The 19,078-nt window shown below is 48.6% G+C and overlaps 1 protein-coding gene across 4 annotated transcripts in view; it reads right to left on the bottom strand.

Moving 5' to 3' along the window:
- Positions 1-1,736: 1,736 nt before the first annotated feature.
- The window catches only part of LOC106592223 (kinesin-like protein KIF13A), a 267,758-nt gene continuing 250,416 nt past the window's right edge, over positions 1,737-19,078 (bottom strand). For 2 of the 4 annotated variants that reach the window (XM_082975855.1, XM_082975854.1), the window contains 6 exons: positions 18,457-18,507; positions 11,395-11,491; positions 10,997-11,148; positions 5,694-5,885; positions 2,676-3,870; positions 1,737-2,371 (listed from right to left, as the gene is read on the bottom strand). In XM_082975855.1, the coding sequence (XP_082831981.1) occupies positions 2,235-2,371; positions 2,676-3,870; positions 5,694-5,885; positions 10,997-11,148; positions 11,395-11,491; positions 18,457-18,507 (1,824 nt within the window). In that variant the 3' untranslated portion in view covers positions 1,737-2,234. The remainder of the gene's footprint in view (positions 2,372-2,675; positions 3,871-5,693; positions 5,886-10,996; positions 11,149-11,394; positions 11,492-18,456; positions 18,508-19,078) is intronic. The other 2 variants (XM_082975857.1, XM_082975856.1) reach the window with 1 other exon arrangement.

Consider the following 19,078-nt stretch of genomic DNA (forward strand, 5'->3'; position numbering starts at 1 on the left):
GCCTGGTCTAGTAGGAACTGTTCTGGATCTGACCCTGGTCTAGTAGGAACTGTTCTGGATCTGACCCTGGTCTAGTAGGAACTGTTCTGGATCTGGGCCTGGTCTAGTAGAAACTGTTCTGGATCTGGGCCTGGTCTAGTAGGAACTGTTCTGGATCTGGCCCTGGTCTAGTAGGAACTGTTCTGGATCTGGCCCTGGTCTAGTAGGAACTGTTCTGGATCTGAGCCTGGTCTAGTAGGAACTGTTCTGGATCTGAGCCTGGTCTAGTAGGAACTGTTCTGGATCTGGCCCTGGTCTAGTAGGAACTGTTCTGGATCTGACCCTGGTCTAGTAGGAACTGTTCTGGATCTGAGCCTGGTCTAGTAGGAACTGTTCTGGATCTGCCCCTGGTCTAGTAGGAACTGTTCTGGATCTGACCCTGGTCTAGTAGGAACTGTTCTGGATCTGCCCCTGGTCTAGTAGGAACTGTTCTGGATCTGGCCCTGGTCTAGTAGGAACTGTTCTGGATCTGGCCCTGGTCTAGTAGGAACTGTTCTGGATCTGACCCTGGTCTAGTAGGAACTCTTCTGGATCTGGCCCTGGTCTAGTAGGAACTGTTCTGGATCTGGCCCTGGTCTAGTAGAAACTGTTCTGGATCTGGTCCTGGTCTAGTAGGAACTGTTCTGGATCTGGCCCTGGTCTAGTAGGAACTGTTCTGGATCTGGCCCTGGTCTAGTAGGAACTGTTCTGGATCTGGGCCTGGTCTAGTAGGAACTGTTCTGGATCTGGCCCTGGTCTAGTAGGAACTGTTCTGGATCTGCCCCTGGTCTAGTAGGAACTGTTCTGGATCTGACCCTGGTCTAGTAGGAACTGTTCTGGATCTGGCCCTGGTCTAGTAGGAACTGTTCTGGATCTGGCCCTGGTCTAGTAGAAACTGTTCTGGATCTGGTCCTGGTCTATTAGGAACTGTTCTGGATCTGTGCCTGGTCTAGTAGGAACTGTTCTGGATCTGACCCTGGTCTAGTAGGAACTGTTCTGGATCTGACCCTGGTCTAGTAGGAACTGTTCTGGATCTGGGCCTGGTCTAGTAGAAACTGTTCTGGATCTGGGCCTGGTCTAGTAGGAACTGTTCTGGATCTGGCCCTGGTCTAGTAGGAACTGTTCTGGATCTGTGCCTGGTCTAGTAGGAACTGTTCTGGATCTGACCCTGGTCTAGTAGGAACTGTTCTGGATCTGACCCTGGTCTAGTAGGAACTGTTCTGGATCTGGGCCTGGTCTAGTAGAAACTGTTCTGGATCTGGGCCTGGTCTAGTAGGAACTGTTCTGGATCTGGCCCTGGTCTAGTAGGAACTGTTCTGGATCTGGCCCTGGTCTAGTAGGAACTGTTCTGGATCTGAGCCTGGTCTAGTAGGAACTGTTCTGGATCTGAGCCTGGTCTAGTAGGAACTGTTCTGGATCTGGCCCTGGTCTAGTAGGAACTGTTCTGGATCTGACCCTGGTCTAGTAGGAACTGTTCTGGATCTGAGCCTGGTCTAGTAGGAACTGTTCTGGATCTGCCCCTGGTCTAGTAGGAACTGTTCTGGATCTGACCCTGGTCTAGTAGGAACTGTTCTGGATCTGCCCCTGGTCTAGTAGGAACTGTTCTGGATCTGGCCCTGGTCTAGTAGGAACTGTTCTGGATCTGGCCCTGGTCTAGTAGGAACTGTTCTGGATCTGACCCTGGTCTAGTAGGAACTGTTCTGGATCTGATAGTAGGAACTGTTCTGGATCTGGCCCTGGTCTAGTAGGAACTGTTCTGGATCTGGCCCTGGTCTAGTAGGAACTGTTCTGGATCTGGGCCTGGTCTAGTAGGAACTGTTCTGGATCTGGCCCTGGTCTAGTAGAAACTGTTCTGGATCTGGGCCTGGTCTAGTAGGAACTGTTCAGGATCTGGGCCTGGTCTAGTAGGAACTGTTCTGGATCTGGCCCTGGTCTAGTAGGAACTGTTCAGGATCTGGGCCTGGTCTAGTAGGAACTGTTCTGGATCTGGGCCTGGTCTAGTAGGAACTGTTCTGGATCTGGGCCTGGTCTAGTAGGAACTGTTCTGGATCTGGGGACCCCCTTTAGATGATAGTCCTGGGTGGAAAGTCACTTTCCTCAAATTCCCAGGTTTTCCAGAAATGCTGGTATGAGTTCCTTCTTATTCCCTCCTGATTCTGGGAATATTCCAACTGGGATTCCTGGAAAGACTGGGAATTTGGGGAGTTTAGTGAATTTTATCGGACCAGAGGCTGGGGGTCTGTGGTGTCCATGGAGGGGGGTCCTCTAGTGAGACAGGAGGGCTTGACGAACACCCCGTGGCCTGGAGGACAGCGGAAGTAAACCCTCTCCTGGACTGTCCCGTTGTGCTTGCCTGGACAGTGGAGACAGAGGGGATATTCAGGAGTCATGTGACCATTCACCATACATCTCAAACACATGACAGGTTCCTCACAGGTCCAATTAAGGTCAGTTAAGTATTGCCAGAGCACCAGCACTCTAAGAGAGTGTCCCAAATGACAGTCTCACCCTATATAGTACACTACTTTTGACCAGCGCACTATGGGTGCACCTTACATAGTGCACTACAGTAGATAAAGAATAGGGTACTGTTTGGGAGGCATCCCATTACATCATTATTACACAGAACATCATTTGATAACTAAACAGCCACTCACCCACAGCCAGGTCCAGCTGCACCCCGACCCAGATCCCCTTGGCGAACTCCACCCCGCCGACGTAGTGCACCGTGCCGCTCCTCTTCCCCACCCACACCTGCTCCCCGGGAGCCATCCAGTCAGGCAGCTGGGCCACGGGAGAACCAGAGCCCTCGTCCCCACTGCAGGAGTCCCCAGAGGCCTCAGTGCTGCTGGGGTTGGGGCTGGGGCAGCTTGGGCTGGGACAGGGGCTCCCTGGAGGTAGGTCTCCCTGGATTGGCTCCTGGACCTGGGGCTCTCCTCCTGCTAGCTGGCCTGGGGGGATGGAGGGGGGTGGGCAGGGCACGGCTACGCTGCCGACACACTGTTTGCCGTTGTGGAGGTGTGAGTGGGGCTGAGGGAGGTGAGATGAACGTTGTTGTTGTTGTGGGTTGATGACGACCAGGGATTTGTCAGAGGTCTGGTCCCTGCTGCCAGAGCACTCTTTCTCCTCCTCCGCTGGGACAGGGGATATGTGTGCTGCATCCCCAGGCTGGAAGTGTCCCAGCTCACCCAGATCCTCCATGCCGTCATCGGCCCCCTTGAAGTCTGTAAACTCCTGGCTGACGCTGAGGACACACCTGCGGGGCCACGGTGAGGGTGGCTGCTCTGAGCAGTTAGGAATACTGACAGGGGAGGAGGGGGAGGTGGTGGTTTGGGGGGTGGGGAGGGGCTGGGAGGGGACGCCAGGGGGACATGCAGGGGTCTGGGTGTCACCGCACGGCGAGGCACTTCTGGTCTGGGCGCAGCTTCGGCCCGTGCTGGTGCAGTGGAAGGAGGGGGACTCGTGGGGGTGCAGATTGTGGGTTTCCCGGTCAGGGTCATGTCTGTCTTGAGCCAGTGCGGAGGCGCTGAGCTGGTCGGAGCTGTCGCTGCCGCCGAATGGCACGTCAGAGAGCGTGGCGTCCGAGGCACTGTGGGAGAAGTAACCGCTGGTGCAGCTGCTGGCGGTGGGGCTCCGTGGAGCCCCCTCTCTATCCCCCCCTCCACCACCTCCCCGACCCCCCCTCAGCTCTCCCCTGACCCCCGCCACACCAACCCCCACCTCCTGGCTCTCCAGTGTAGCGTTGTACACCTCAAAGTTGGCAAAGTCCTCTGGGATGTAGGACTGGAAGCTGTGGAAGTCCTGAGAGCCCAGGCCCAAACTCAGGACCATGTCTGTCTCTTCCTCAGAGTCCTGGAATAGACACCACACAGAGACAGACAGACAGACACCACACAGAGACAGACAGACAGACACCACACAGAGACAGACAGACAGACACCACAGAGAGAGACAGACAGACAGACACCACACAGACAGACAGACACCACACAGAGACAGACAGACAGACACCACAGAGAGAGACAGACAGACAGACACCACACAGAGACAGACACCACACAGAGACAGACAGACAGACACCACACAGAGACAGACAGACAGACACCACACAGAGACAGACAGACAGACACCACACACAGACAGACAGACAGACAGACAGGACAGACAGGGACACAGGACAGACAGGGACACAGGACAGACAGGGACACAGGACAGACATCACACAGGACAGACAGGGACACAGGACAGACAGGGACACAGGACAGACAGGGACACAGGACAGACATCACACAGGACAGACAGGGACACAGGACAGACAGGGACACAGGACAGACAGGGACACAGGACAGACAGGGACACAGGACAGACAGGGACACAGGACAGACATCACACAGGACAGACAGGGACACAGGACAGACAGGGACACAGGACAGACAGGGACACAGGACAGACAGGGACACAGGACAGACAGGGACACAGGACAGACATCACACAGGACAGACAGGGACACAGGACAGACAGGGACACAGGACAGACAGGGACACAGGACAGACAGGGACACAGGACAGACATCACACAGGACAGACAGGGACACAGGACAGACAGGGACACAGGACAGACAGGGACACAGGACAGACAGGGACACAGGACAGACATCACACAGGACAGACAGGGACACAGGACAGACAGGGACACAGGACAGACAGGGACACAGGACAGACAGGGACACAGGACAGACAGGCACACAGGACAGACAGGGACACAGGACAGACACCGACACAGAGACAGACAGGGACAGACAGGACAGACAGGGACACAGGACAGACAGGGACACAGGACAGACAGGGACACAGGACAGACACCACACAGAGACAGACAGACAGACAGACAGACAGGGACACAGGACAGACAGGGACACAGGACAGACAGGGACACAGGACAGACAGGGACACAGGACAGACAGGCACACAGGACAGACAGGGACACAGGACAGACAGGGACACAGGACAGACAGGGACACAGGACAGACAGGGACACAGGACAGACAGGGACACAGGACAGACAGGGACACAGGACAGACATCACACAGGGACAATGTCAGCTACTGTTTCTTTCTGTAGGGGAGCCTATCAGGGGAGCCTATCAGGGGAGGGGGCTTGAATTGAGTGAATGGAATTAAAGAAGTGTTTGATATGTTTTCTACCATCCAGCTGTTTACAAAGATCCGTCTACTGACTGAATGTGTCACCAGCCCCCACTGGAGCCCACCACCTATTACATGATATTAAAATGCATTGAGGACAGTGACTGTAACCATGGATGTCTACTGACTGAATCAGTCTCCTGTCTACTGACTGAATGTGTCACCAGCCCCCACTGGAGCCTACCACCTATTACATGATATTAAAATGCATTGAGGACAGTGACTGTAACCATGGATGTCTACTGACTGAATCAGTCTCCTGTCTACTGACTGAATGTGTCACCAGCCCCCACTGGAGCCTACCACCTATTACATGATATTAAAATGCATTGAGGACAGTGACTGTAACCATGGATGGATGGTGGTTGGTTGAGATGATGTTGGAAGAAACATGAGCTGATGACATCATGCACTTCATGCCGTATTCACTTCAAGACACCATGGCATGTGTGTGTGTGTGTGTGTGACTTACAGCTGTGTGTGGCAGTGTGAGGCAGAGCTGCCTGCTGGTGCAGGTACTGAGGGTGAGGGTGGAAGGGGTGAGGGTGGTGGTGGAGGGGCTGCGGTGGCCCTCGCTGCCCGCTCTGGGCCTGCGCCAGGGGGCATGGCCGCGGCACGGAGGGGGGAGCAGCACGGAGCTGTCCACACATGAGGAGCGCATGCTCTGCAGATGGGAGTCACACAGGAGGCATGCATGGAGCAGGTGAGTTAACATACAGACATGCACAGTCCAGTACAGTCAATAGGGTGTAGAGGTAGTTAGAGGAACTGCTGATACAGACATGCAGGACACATTGAATGGAAAACCATGTGTATTAGATGAATATGGTTGGCATTCTAAATGTCATGCTAGTTCAGTGCAGCGCATCAACGCTTTGGATGAGATGGTAGATTTAGAGTTTGGAGATTTAGAGCATGGAGCTCCCCATTCATACAATAGATTTAGAGCATGGAGCTCCCCATTCACACAATAGATTTAGAGCATGGAGCTCCCCATTCACACAACAGATTTAGAGCATGGAGCTCCCCATTCACACAATAGATTTAGAGCATGGAGCTCCCCATTCATACAATAGATTTAGAGCATGGAGCTCCCCATTCACACAACAGATTTAGAGCATGGAGCTCCCCATTCACACAATAGATTTAGAGCATGGAGCTCCCCATTCATACAATAGATTTAGAGCATGGAGCTCCCCATTCACACAACAGATTTAGAGCATGGAGCTCCCCATTCACACAACAGATTTAGAGCATGGAGCTCCCCATTCACACAATAGATTTAGAGCATGGAGCTCCCCATTCACACAACAGATTTAGAGCATGGAGCTCCCCATTCACACAACAGATTTAGAGCATGGAGCTCCCCATTCATACAATAGATTTAGAGCATGGAGCTCCCCATTCACACAACAGATTTAGAGCATGGAGCTCCCCATTCACACAACAGATTTAGAGCATGGAGCTCCCCATTCACACAATAGCTTTAGAGCATGGAGCTCCCCATTCACACAATAGCTTTAGAGCATGGAGCTCCCCATTCACACAACAGATTTAGAGCATGGAGCTCCCCATTCACACAATAGATTTAGAGCATGGAGCTCCCCATTCACACAATAGATTTAGAGCATGGAGCTCCCCATTCACACAATAAATTTAGAGCATGGAGCTCCCCATTCACACAATAGATTTAGAGCATGGAGCTCCCCATTCACACAATAGATTTAGAGCATGGAGCTCCCCATTCACACAATAGATTTAGAGCATGGAGCTCCCCATTCACACAATAGATTTAGAGTATAGAGCTCCCCATTCACACAATACATTTAGAGCATGGAGCTCCCCAATTCATACAATAGATTTAGAGCATGGAGCTCCCCATTCATACAATAGATTTAGAGCATGGAGCTCCCCATTCATACAATAGATTTAGAGCATGGAGCTCCCCATTCACACAACAGATTTAGAGCATGGAGCTCCCCATTCACACAATAGCTTTAGAGCATGGAGCTCCCCATTCACACAATAGATTTAGAGCATGGAGCTCCCCATTCATACAATAGATTTAGAGCATGGAGCTCCCCATTCACACAACAGATTTAGAGCATGGAGCTCCCCATTCACACAATAGATTTAGAGCATGGAGCTCCCCATTCACACAATAGATTTAGAGCATGGAGCTCCCCATTCACACAACAGATTTAGAGCATGGAGCTCCCCATTCACACAATAGATTTAGAGCATGGAGCTCCCCATTCACACAATAGATTTAGAGCATGGAGCTCCCCATTCACACAACAGATTTAGAGCATGGAGCTCCCCATTCACACAATAGATTTAGAGCATGGAGCTCCCCATTCACACAATAGATTTAGAGCATGGAGCTCCCCATTCACACAACAGATTTAGAGCATGGAGCTCCCCATTCATACAATAGATTTAGAGCATGGAGCTCCCCATTCACACAACAGATTTAGAGCATGGAGCTCCCCATTCACACAATAGATTTAGAGCATGGAGCTCCCCAGTTCACACAATAGATTTAGAGCATGGAGCTCCCCATTCACACAATAGATTTAGAGCATGGAGCTCCCCATTCACACAACAGATTTAGAGCATGGAGCTCCCCATTCACACAATAGATTTAGAGCATGGAGCTCCCCATTCACACAATAGATTTAGAGCATGGAGCTCCCCATTCACACAACAGATTTAGAGCATGGAGCTCCCCATTCACACAATAGATTTAGAGCATGGAGCTCCCCATTCACACAATAGATTTAGAGCATGGAGCTCCCCATTCACACAACAGATTTAGAGCATGGAGCTCCCCATTCACACAATAGATTTAGAGCATGGAGCTCCCCATTCACACAATAGATTTAGAGCATGGAGCTCCCCATTCACACAACAGATTTAGAGCATGGAGCTCCCCATTCATACAATAGATTTAGAGCATGGAGCTCCCCATTCACACAACAGATTTAGAGCATGGAGCTCCCCATTCACACAATAGATTTAGAGCATGGAGCTCCCCATTCACACAATAGATTTAGAGCATGGAGCTCCCCATTCACACAATAGATTTAGAGCATGGAGCTCCCCATTCACACAACAGATTTAGAGCATGGAGCTCCCCATTCACACAATAGATTTAGAGCATGGAGCTCCCCATTCACACAACAGATTTAGAGCATGGAGCTCCCCATTCACACAATAGATTTAGAGCATGGAGCTCCCCATTCATACAATAGATTTAGAGCATGGAGCTCCCCATTCACACAACAGATTTAGAGCATGGAGCTCCCCATTCACACAATAGATTTAGAGCATGGAGCTCCCCATTCATACAATAGATTTAGAGCATGGAGCTCCCCATTCACACAATAGATTTAGAGCATGGAGCTCCCCATTCACACAATAGATTTAGAGCATGGAGCTCCCCATTCACACAACAGATTTAGAGCATGGAGCTCCCCATTCACACAATAGATTTAGAGCATGGAGCTCCCCATTCATACAATAGATTTAGAGCATGGAGCTCCCCATTCACACAACAGATTTAGAGCATGGAGCTCCCCATTCATACAATAGATTTAGAGCATGGAGCTCCCCATTCACACAATAGATTTAAAACATACAGTGAGGGAAAAAAGTATTTGATCCCCTGCTGATTTTGTACGTTTGCCCACTGACAAAGAAATGATCAGTCTATAATTTTAATAGTAGGTTTATTTGAACAATGAGAGACAGAATAACAACAAAACAATCCAGAAAAACGCATGTCAGAAATGTTATAAAATGATTTGCATTTTAATGAGGGAATAAGTATTTGACCCCTCTGCAAAACATGACTTAGTACTTGGTGGCAAAACCCTTGTTGGCAATCACAGAGGTCAGACGTTTCTTGTAGTTGGGCTACAGGTTTGCACACATCTCAGGAGGGATTTTGTCCCACTCCTCTTTGCAGATCTTTACCAAGTCATTAAGGTTTCGAGGCTGACGTTTGCCAACTCGAACCTTCAGCTCCCTCCTCAGATTTTCTATGGGATTAAGGTCTAGAGACTGGCTAGGCCCCTCCAGGACCTTAATGTGCTTCTTCTTGAGCCACTCCTTTGTTGCCTTGGCCGTGTGTTTTGGGTCATTGTCATGCTGGAATACCCATCCACGACCCATTTTCAATGTCCTGGCTGAGGGAAGGAGGTTCTCACCCAAGATTTGAGGGTACATGGCCCCGTCCATCGTCCCTTTGATGCGGTGAAGTTGTCCTGTCCCCTTAGCAGAAAAACACCCCCAAAGCATAATGTTTCCACCTCCATGTTTGACGGTGGGGATGGTGCTCTTGGGGTCATAGGCAGCATTCCTCCTCCTCCAAACACGGCGAGTTGAGTTGATGCCAAAGAGCTCCATTTTGGTCTCATCTGACCACAACACTTTCACCCAGTTGTCCTCTGAATCATTCAGATGTTCATTGGCAAACTTCAGACGGGCATGTATATGTGCTTTCTTGAGCAGGGGGACCTTGCGGGCGCTGCAGGATTTCAGTCCTTCACGGCGTTGTGTGTTACCAATTGTTTTCTTGGTGACTATGGTCCCAGCTGCCTTGAGATCATTGACAAGATCCTCCCGTGTAGTTCTGGGCTGATTCCTCACCGTTCTCATGATCATTGCAACTCCACGAGGTGAGATCTTGCATGGAGCCCCAGGCCGAGGGAGATTGACAGTTCTTTTGTGTTTCTTCCATTTGCGAATAATCGCACCAACTGTTGCCACCTTCTCACCAAGCTGTTTGGCGATGGTCTTGTAGCCCATTCCAGCCTTGTGTAGGTCTACAATCTTGTCCCTGACATCCTTGGAGAGCTCTTTGGTCTTGGCCATGGTGGAGAGTTTGGAATCTGATTGATTGATTGCTTCTGTGGACAGGTGTCTTTTATACAGGTAACAAACTGAGATTAGGAGCACTCCCTTTAAGAGTGTGCTCCTAATCTCAGCTCGTTACCTGTATAAAAGACACCTGGGAGCCAGAAATCTTTCTGATTGAGAGGGGGTGAAATACTTATTTCCCTCATTAAAATGCAAATCAATTTATAACATTTCTGACATGCGTTTTTCTGGATTGTTTTGTTGTTAATCTGTCTCTCACTGTTCAAATAAACCTACCATTAAAATGATAGACTGATCATTTCTTTGTCAGTGGGCAAAAGTACAAAATCAGCAGGGGATCAAATACTTTTTTCCCCTGACTGTATGTGAGCAGATCACATTCAGCCAGAACAATCAGCAATCATCAGACAGGTTTAGTAGAATTAGTAGCTGTTGAATGTAGTAAATATCTGTCTGTGTGTACTGGATTCACTTAGAATGGGGAAAATGTCCTGTTTTCAATGACTACTACTGATGTACTGTCACATTGCAGAAAAGGAGGGATGTCACTGGACGCTGAATGAAGAGAAACGATGGGAACGGCAGGGGAAGAAAAAGGAGATGAAGAAGCAAAACACAGGAAAGAAAATAAGGAAAGACAGAAAGAAAGAAAGATAGAAAAAAGAAAGAAAGAAAGAGAGGAGAGATGAGATAAAAGGGGCCAGAGATGGCTAGAGAGAGAGAGAGAGGGATGGATGGATAAAGAGAGAGAGGGATGGATGGATAAAGAGAGAGAGGGATGGATGGATAAAGAGAGAGAGGGATGGATGGATAAAGAGAGAGAGGGATGGATGGATAAAGAGAGAGAGGGATGGATGGATAAAGAGAGAGAGGGATGGTTGTGGCCCATACCTCCTGTCCCAGGAGTGGTCGTGCCTCCAGGACTCTCTTGGTCTTGCTCTCCTCTCTGACCGGCAGCAGAGACTTGAGGAACTTGGGCGTCTGGGGAGAGAGGGCCTTGAACGGGCTGGAGTTGAAGAAGGTGGGGCTCTCTGGTACCAGACCTGAGGGGGAACGCAGTAGTAAAAACAAACATCATAGCTCTTTAAATTCTACATTTAGAATGCTTTTAGTCCTATACTATTCTTAATCTGTGCCTGGGAAACCAACCATTGATTTCTTATCACAGTCCTCATACGGAGAGAGGGCCTGGAGGTTTTCCTGACTGAGAAACACTCAGGGCCCTAAATATGATCTAAAACAAGAGTTTCCTGGTCAGGCCTCCTGGTTATTGATTTCTTGTTGTTTACCGTGATTCTCTGTCTTGTTTTTGAGTGGCGTCCCACACAGAGAACCTCCGTCCTGGGGAGTACAGTCAGAGACATCCTGATGAAGGTCACAATGGTCCTGGAGGAGGACCAGACAGACAGACAGGTTAGAGTCACAATGGTCCTGGAGGAGGACCAGACAGACAGACAGGTTAGAGTCACAATGGTCCTGGAGGAGGACCAGACAGACAGACAGGTTAGTCACAATGGTCCTGGAGGAGGACCAGACAGACAGACAGGTTAGAGTCACAATGGTCCTGGAGGAGGACCAGACAGACAGACAGGTTAGAGTCACAATGGTCCTGGAGGAGGACCAGACAGACAGACAGGTTAGAGTCACAATGGCCCTGTAGGAGGACCAGACAGACAGACAGGTTAGAGTCACAATGGTCCTGGAGGAGGACCAGACAGACAGACAGGTTAGAGTCACAATGGCCCTGTAGGAGGACCAGACAGACAGACAGGTTAGAGTCACAATGGCCCTGTAGGAGGACCAGACAGACAGACAGGTTAGAGTCACAATGGCCCTGGAGGAGGACCAGACAGACAGACAGGTTAGAGTCACAATGGTCCTGGAGGAGGACCAGACAGACAGACAGGTTAGAGTCACAATGGCCCTGTAGGAGGACCAGACAGACAGACAGGTTAGAGTCACAATGGTCCTGGAGGAGGACCAGACAGACAGACAGGTTAGAGTCACAATGGTCCTGGAGGAGGACCAGACAGACAGACAGACAGACAGACAGACAGACAGACAGACAGACAGGTTAGTCACAATGGCCCTGGAGGAGGACCAGACAGACAGACAGGTTAGAGTCACAATGGCCCTGGAGGAGGACCAGACAGACAGACAGGTTAGAGTCACAATGGTCCTGGAGGAGGACCAGACAGACAGACAGACAGACAGACAGACAGACAGACAGACAGACATGTTAGAGTCACAATGGTCCTGGAGGAGGACCAGACAGACAGACAGGTTAGAGTCACAATGGTCCTGGAGGAGGACCAGACAGACAGACAGGTTAGAGTCACAATGGTCCTGGAGGAGGACCAGACAGACAGACAGGTTAGAGTCACAATGGCCCTGTAGGAGGACCAGACAGACAGACAGGTTAGAGTCACAATGGTCCTGGAGGAGGACCAGACAGACAGACAGGTTAGTCACAATGGTCCTGGAGGAGGACCAGACAGACAGACAGGTTAGAGTCACAATGGTCCTGGAGGAGGACCAGACAGACAGACAGGTTAGAGTCACAATGGTCCTGGAGGAGGACCAGACAGACAGACAGGTTAGAGTCACAATGGTCCTGGAGGAGGACCAGACAGACAGACAGACAGACAGACAGACAGACAGACAGACAGACAGACAGACAGACAGACAGACAGGTTAGTCACAATGGCCCTGGAGGAGGACCAGACAGACAGACAGGTTAGAGTCACAATGGCCCTGGAGGAGGACCAGACAGACAGACAGGTTAGAGTCACAATGGTCCTGGAGGAGGACCAGACAGACAGACAGACAGACAGACAGACAGACAGACATGTTAGAGTCACAATGGTCCTGGAGGAGGACCAGACAGACAGACAGGTTAGAGTCACAATGGTCCTGGAGGAGGACCAGACAGACAGACAGGTTAGAGTCACAATGGTCCTGGAGGAGGAACAGACAGACAGACAGGTTAGTCACAATGGTCCTGGAGGAGGACCAGACAGACAGACAGACAGGTTAGAGTCACAATGGTCCTGGAGGAGGACCAGACAGACAGACAGGTTAGAGTCACAATGGTCCTGGAGGAGGACCAGACAGACAGACAGGTTAGAGTCACAATGGCCCTGTAGGAGGACCAGACAGACAGACAGGTTAGAGTCACAATGGCCCTGTAGGAGGACCAGACAGACAGACAGGTTAGAGTCACAATGGTCCTGGAGGAGGACCAGACAGACAGACAGGTTAGAGTCACAATGGTCCTGGAGGAGGACCAGACAGACAGACAGACAGACAGACAGACATGTTAGAGTCACAATGGTCCTGGAGGAGGACCAGACAGACAGACAGGTTAGAGTCACAATGGTCCTGGAGGAGGACCAGACAGACAGACAGGTTAGAGTCACAATGGCCCTGTAGGAGGACCAGACAGACAGACAGGTTAGAGTCACAATGGCCCTGGAGGAGGACCAGACAGACAGACAGACAGACAGACAGACAGACAGACAGACAGACATGTTAGAGTCACAATGGCCCTGGACGAGGACAAGACAGACAGAGAGGTTAGTCACAATGGCCCTGGAGGAGGACCAGACAGACAGACAGGTTAGAGTCACAATGGCCCTGGAGGAGGACCAGACAGACAGACAGGTTAGAGTCACAATGGTCCTGGAGGAGGACCAGACAGTACAGTTTTATTAGACATTTCCATTCTATGTGTTAGATCAGTAGACCTACAGTAAGATATCTGTTTAATAAAGAGTCATACTGTACTGTACCTTCCAGTCTACATCCTCCTGTACCTTCCAGTCTACATCCTACTGTACTGTACCTTCCAGTCTACATCCTCCCAGCCAATCAGATCTGTTTAATAAGGAGTCATACTGCTGTACTGTACCTTCGTCTACATCCTCCCAGCCAATCAGATCTGTTTAATAAGGAGTCATACTGCTGTACTGTACCTTCCAGTCTACATCCTCCCAGCCAATCAGATCTGTTTATAATAATGAACCATCCTACTGTACTGTACCTTCCAGTCTACATCCTCCCAGCCAATCAGATCTGTTTATAATAATGAACCATCCTACTGTACTGTACCTTCCAGTCTACATCCTCCCAGCCAATCAGATCTGTTTATAATAATGAACCATCCTACTGTACTGTACCTTCCAGTCTACATCCTCCCAGCCAATCAGATCTGTTTATAATAATGAACCATCCTACTGTACTGTACCTTCCAGTCTACATCCTCCCAGCCAATCAGATCTGTTTAACAAGGAGTCATACTGCTGTACTGTACCTTCCAGTCTACATCCTCCCAGCCAATCAGACTGTTTAATAAAGAGTCATACTGCTGTACTGTACCTTCCAGTCTACATCCTACTGTACCTTCCAGTCTACATCCTACTGTACCTTCCAGTCTACATCCTCCCAGCCAATCAGATCTGTTTATAATAATGAACCATCCTACTGTACTGTACCTTCCAGTCTACATCCTCCCAGCCAATCAGGTCTGTTTATAATAATGAACCATCCTACTGTACTGTACCTTCCAGTCTACATCCTCCCAGCCAATCAGATCTGTTTATAATAATGAACCATCCTACTGTACTGTACCTTCCAGTCTACATCCTCCCAGCCAATCAGATCTGTTTATAATAATGAACCATCCTACTGTACTGTACCTTCCAGTCTACATCCTCCCAGCCAATCAGATCTGTTTATAATAATGAACCATCCTACTGTACTGTACCTTCCAGTCTACATCCTCCCAGCCAATCAGATCTGTTTATAATAATGAACCATCCTACTGTACTGTACCTTCCAGTCTACATCCTCCCAGCCAATCAGGTCTGTTTATAATAATGAACCATCCTACTGTACTGTACCTTCCAGTCTACATCCTCCCAGCCAATCAGGTCTGTTTATAATAATGAACCATCCTACTGTACTGTACCTTCCAGTCTACATCCTCCCAGCCAATCAGATCTGTTTATAATAATGAACCATCCTACTGTACTGTACCTTCCAGTCTACATCCTCCCAGCCAATCAGATCTGTTTATAATAATGAACCATCCTACTGTACTGTACCTTCCAGTCTACATCCTCCCAGCCAATCAGATCTGTTTATAATAATGAACCATCCTACTGTACTGTACCTTCCAGTCTACATCCTCCCAGCCAATCAGATCTGTTTATAATAATGAACCATCCTACTGTACTGTACCTTCCAGTCTACATCCTCCCAGCCAATCAGGTCTGTTTATAATAATGAACCATCCTACTGTACTGTACCTTCCAGTCTACATCCTCCCAGCCAATCAGATCTGTTTATAATAATGAACCATCCTACTGTACTGTACCTTCCAGTCTACATCCTCCCAGCCAATCAGGTCTGTTTATAATAATGAACCATCCTACTGTACTGTACCTTCCAGTCTACATCCTCCCAGCCAATCAGATCTGTTTATAATAATGAACCATCCTACTGTACTGTACCTTCCAGTCTACATCCTCCCAGCCAATCAGATGAACCATCCTACTGTACTGTCCCTTCCAGTCTACATCCTCCCAGCCAATCAGGTCTGTTTATAATAATGAACCATCCTACTGTACTGTACCTTCCAGTCTACATCCTCCCAGCCAATCAGATGAACCATCCTACTGTACTGTACCTTCCAGTCTACATCCTCCCAGCCAATCAGGTCTGTTTATAATAATGAACCATCCTACTGTACTGTACCTTCCAGTCTACATCCTCCCAGCCAATCAGATCTGTTTAACAAGGAGTCATACTGCTGTACTGTACCTTCCAGTCTACATCCTCCCAGCCAATCAGACTGTTTAATAAAGAGTCATACTGCTGTACTGTACCTTCCAGTCTACATCCTACTGTACCTTCCAGTCTACATCCTACTGTACCTTCCAGTCTACATCCTCCCAGCCAATCAGGTCTGTTTATAATAATGAACCATCCTACTGTACTGTACCTTCCAGTCTACATCCTCCCAGCCAATCAGGTCTGTTTAATAATAAGTCCATACTGACTGTACTGTACCTTCCAGTCTACATCCTACTGTACCTTCCAGTCTACATCCTACTGTACCTTCCAGTCTACATCCTCCCAGCCAATCAGATCTGTTTATAATAATGAACCATCCTACTGTACTGTCCCTTCCAGTCTACATCCTCCCAGCCAATCAGATCTGTTTATAATAATGAACCATCCTACTGTACTGTACCTTCCAGTCTACATCCTCCCAGCCAATCAGATCTGTTTATAATAATGAACCATCCTACTGTACTGTACCTTCCAGTCTACATCCTCCCAGCCAATCAGATCTGTTTATAATAATGAACCATCCTACTGTACTGTACCTTCCAGTCTACATCCTCCCAGCCAATCAGGTCTGTTTATAATAATGAACCATCCTACTGTACTGTACCTTCCAGTCTACATCCTCCCAGCCAATCAGATCTGTTTATAATAATGAACCATCCTACTGTACTGTACCTTCCAGTCTACATCCTCCCAGCCAATCAGGTCTGTTTATAATAATGAACCATCCTACTGTACTGTACCTTCCAGTCTACATCCTCCCAGCCAATCAGATCTGTTTATAATAATGAACCATCCTACTGTACTGCCTCCGCCTCCTCCCAGCCTCGTGACCATCCGTACTGTACCTTCCAGTCTACATCCTCCCAGCCAATCAGATCTGTTTATAATAAAGAGTCATACTGCTGTACTGTACCTTCCAGTCTACATCCTCCCAGCCAATCAGGTCTGTTTATAATAATGAACCATCCTACTGTACTGTACCTTCCAGTCTACATCCTCCCAGCCAATCAGATCTGTTTATAATAATGAACCATCCTACTGTACTGTACCTTCCAGTCTACATCCTCCCAGCCAATCAGATCTGTTTATAATAATGAACCATCCTACTGTACTGTACCTTCCAGTCTACATCCTCCCAGCCAATCAGATCTGTTTATAATAATGAACCATCCTACTGTACTGTACCTTCCAGTCTACATCCTCCCAGCCAATCAGATCTGTTTATAATAATGAACCATCCTACTGTACTGTACCTTCCAGTCTACATCCTCCCAGCCAATCAGGTCTGTTTATAATAATGAACCATCCTACTGTACTGTACCTTCCAGTCTACATCCTCCCAGCCAATCAGATCTGTTTATAATAATGAACCATCCTACTGTACTGTACCTTCCAGTCTACATCCTCCCAGCCAATCAGATCTGTTTAACAAGGAGTCATACTGCTGTACTGTACCTTCCAGTCTACATCCTCCCAGCCAATCAGACTGTTTAATAAAGAGTCATACTGCTGTACTGTACCTTCCAGTCTACATCCTACTGTACCTTCCAGTCTACATCCTACTGTACCTTCCAGTCTACATCCTCCCAGCCAATCAGATCTGTTTATAATAATGAACCATCCTACTGTACTGTACCTTCCAGTCTACATCCTCCCAGCCAATCAGGTCTGTTTATAATAATGAACCATCCTACTGTACTGTACCTTCCAGTCTACATCCTCCCAGCCAATCAGATCTGTTTATAATAATGAACCATCCTACTGTACTGTACCTTCCAGTCTACATCCTCCCAGCCAATCAGATCTGTTTATAATAATGAACCATCCTACTGTACTGTACCTTCCAGTCTACATCCTCCCAGCCAATCAGGTCTGTTTATAATAATGAACCATCCTACTGTACTGTACCTTCCAGTCTACATCCTCCCAGCCAATCAGGTCTGTTTATAATAATTAACCATCCTACTGTACTGTACCTTCCAGTCTACATCCTCCCAGCCAATCAGTCTGTTTATAATAATAACCATCCTACTGTCACCTTCCAGTCTACATCCTCCCAGCCAATCAGATGAACCATCCTACTGTACTGTACCTTCCAGTCTACATCCTCCCAGCCAATCAGATCTGTTTATAATAATGAACCATCCTACTGTACTGTACCTTCCAGTCTACATCCTCCCAGCCAATCAGATCTGTTTATAATAATTAACCATCCTACTGTACCTTCCAGTCTACATCCTCCCAGCCAATCAGATCTGTTTATAATAATGAACCATCCTACTGTACTGTACCTTCCAGTCTACATCCTCCCAGCCAATCAGATCTGTTTATAATAATGAACCATCCTACTGTACTGTACCTTCCAGTCTACATCCTCCCAGCCAATCAGATCTGTTTATAATAATGAACCATCCTACTGTACTGTACCTTCCAGTCTACATCCTCCCAGCCAATCAGATCTGTTTATAATAATGAACCATCCTACTGTACTGTACCTTCCAGTCTACATCCTCCCAGCCAATCAGGTCTGTTTTGCTGCAGGAAGTCTGGAAGACAACAGCAAGTGATCACTAACTCTCACTGACACACACACATTTCTGTCTTACGTGCTGTACGCTGGGGGTGCTGGTGTGTGTGTGTGTGTCTTACATGCTGTACGTTGGGGGTGCTGGTGTGTGTGTGTGTGTCTTACGTGCTGTACGTTGGGGGTGCTGGTGTGTGTGTGTGTCTTACGTGCTGTACGTTGGGGGTGCTGGTGTGTGTGTGTGTGTGTGTGTGTCTTACGTGCTGTACGCTGGGGGTGCTGGTGTGTGTGTGTGTGTGTGTGTGTGTGTGTGTGTGTGTGTGTGTGTGTGTGTGTGTGTGTGTGTGTGTGTCTTACGTGCTGTACGTTGGGGGTGCTGGTGTGTGTGTGTGTGTGTGTGTGTGTCTTACGTGCTGTACGTTGGGGGTGCTGGTGTGTGTGTGTGTGTCTTACATGCTGTACGTTGGGGGTGCTGGTGTGTGTGTGTGTGTGTGTCTTACATGCTGTACGTTGGGGGTGCTGGTGTGTGTGTGTGTGTCTTACGTGCTGTACGTTGGGGGTGCTGGTGTGTGTGTGTGTGTCTTACGTGCTGT

This window comes from Salmo salar, chromosome 05 (assembly GCF_965601325.2).
Source record: "Salmo salar chromosome 05, fSalSal1, whole genome shotgun sequence".
NCBI classification, from domain to species: domain Eukaryota; kingdom Metazoa; phylum Chordata; class Actinopteri; order Salmoniformes; family Salmonidae; genus Salmo; species Salmo salar.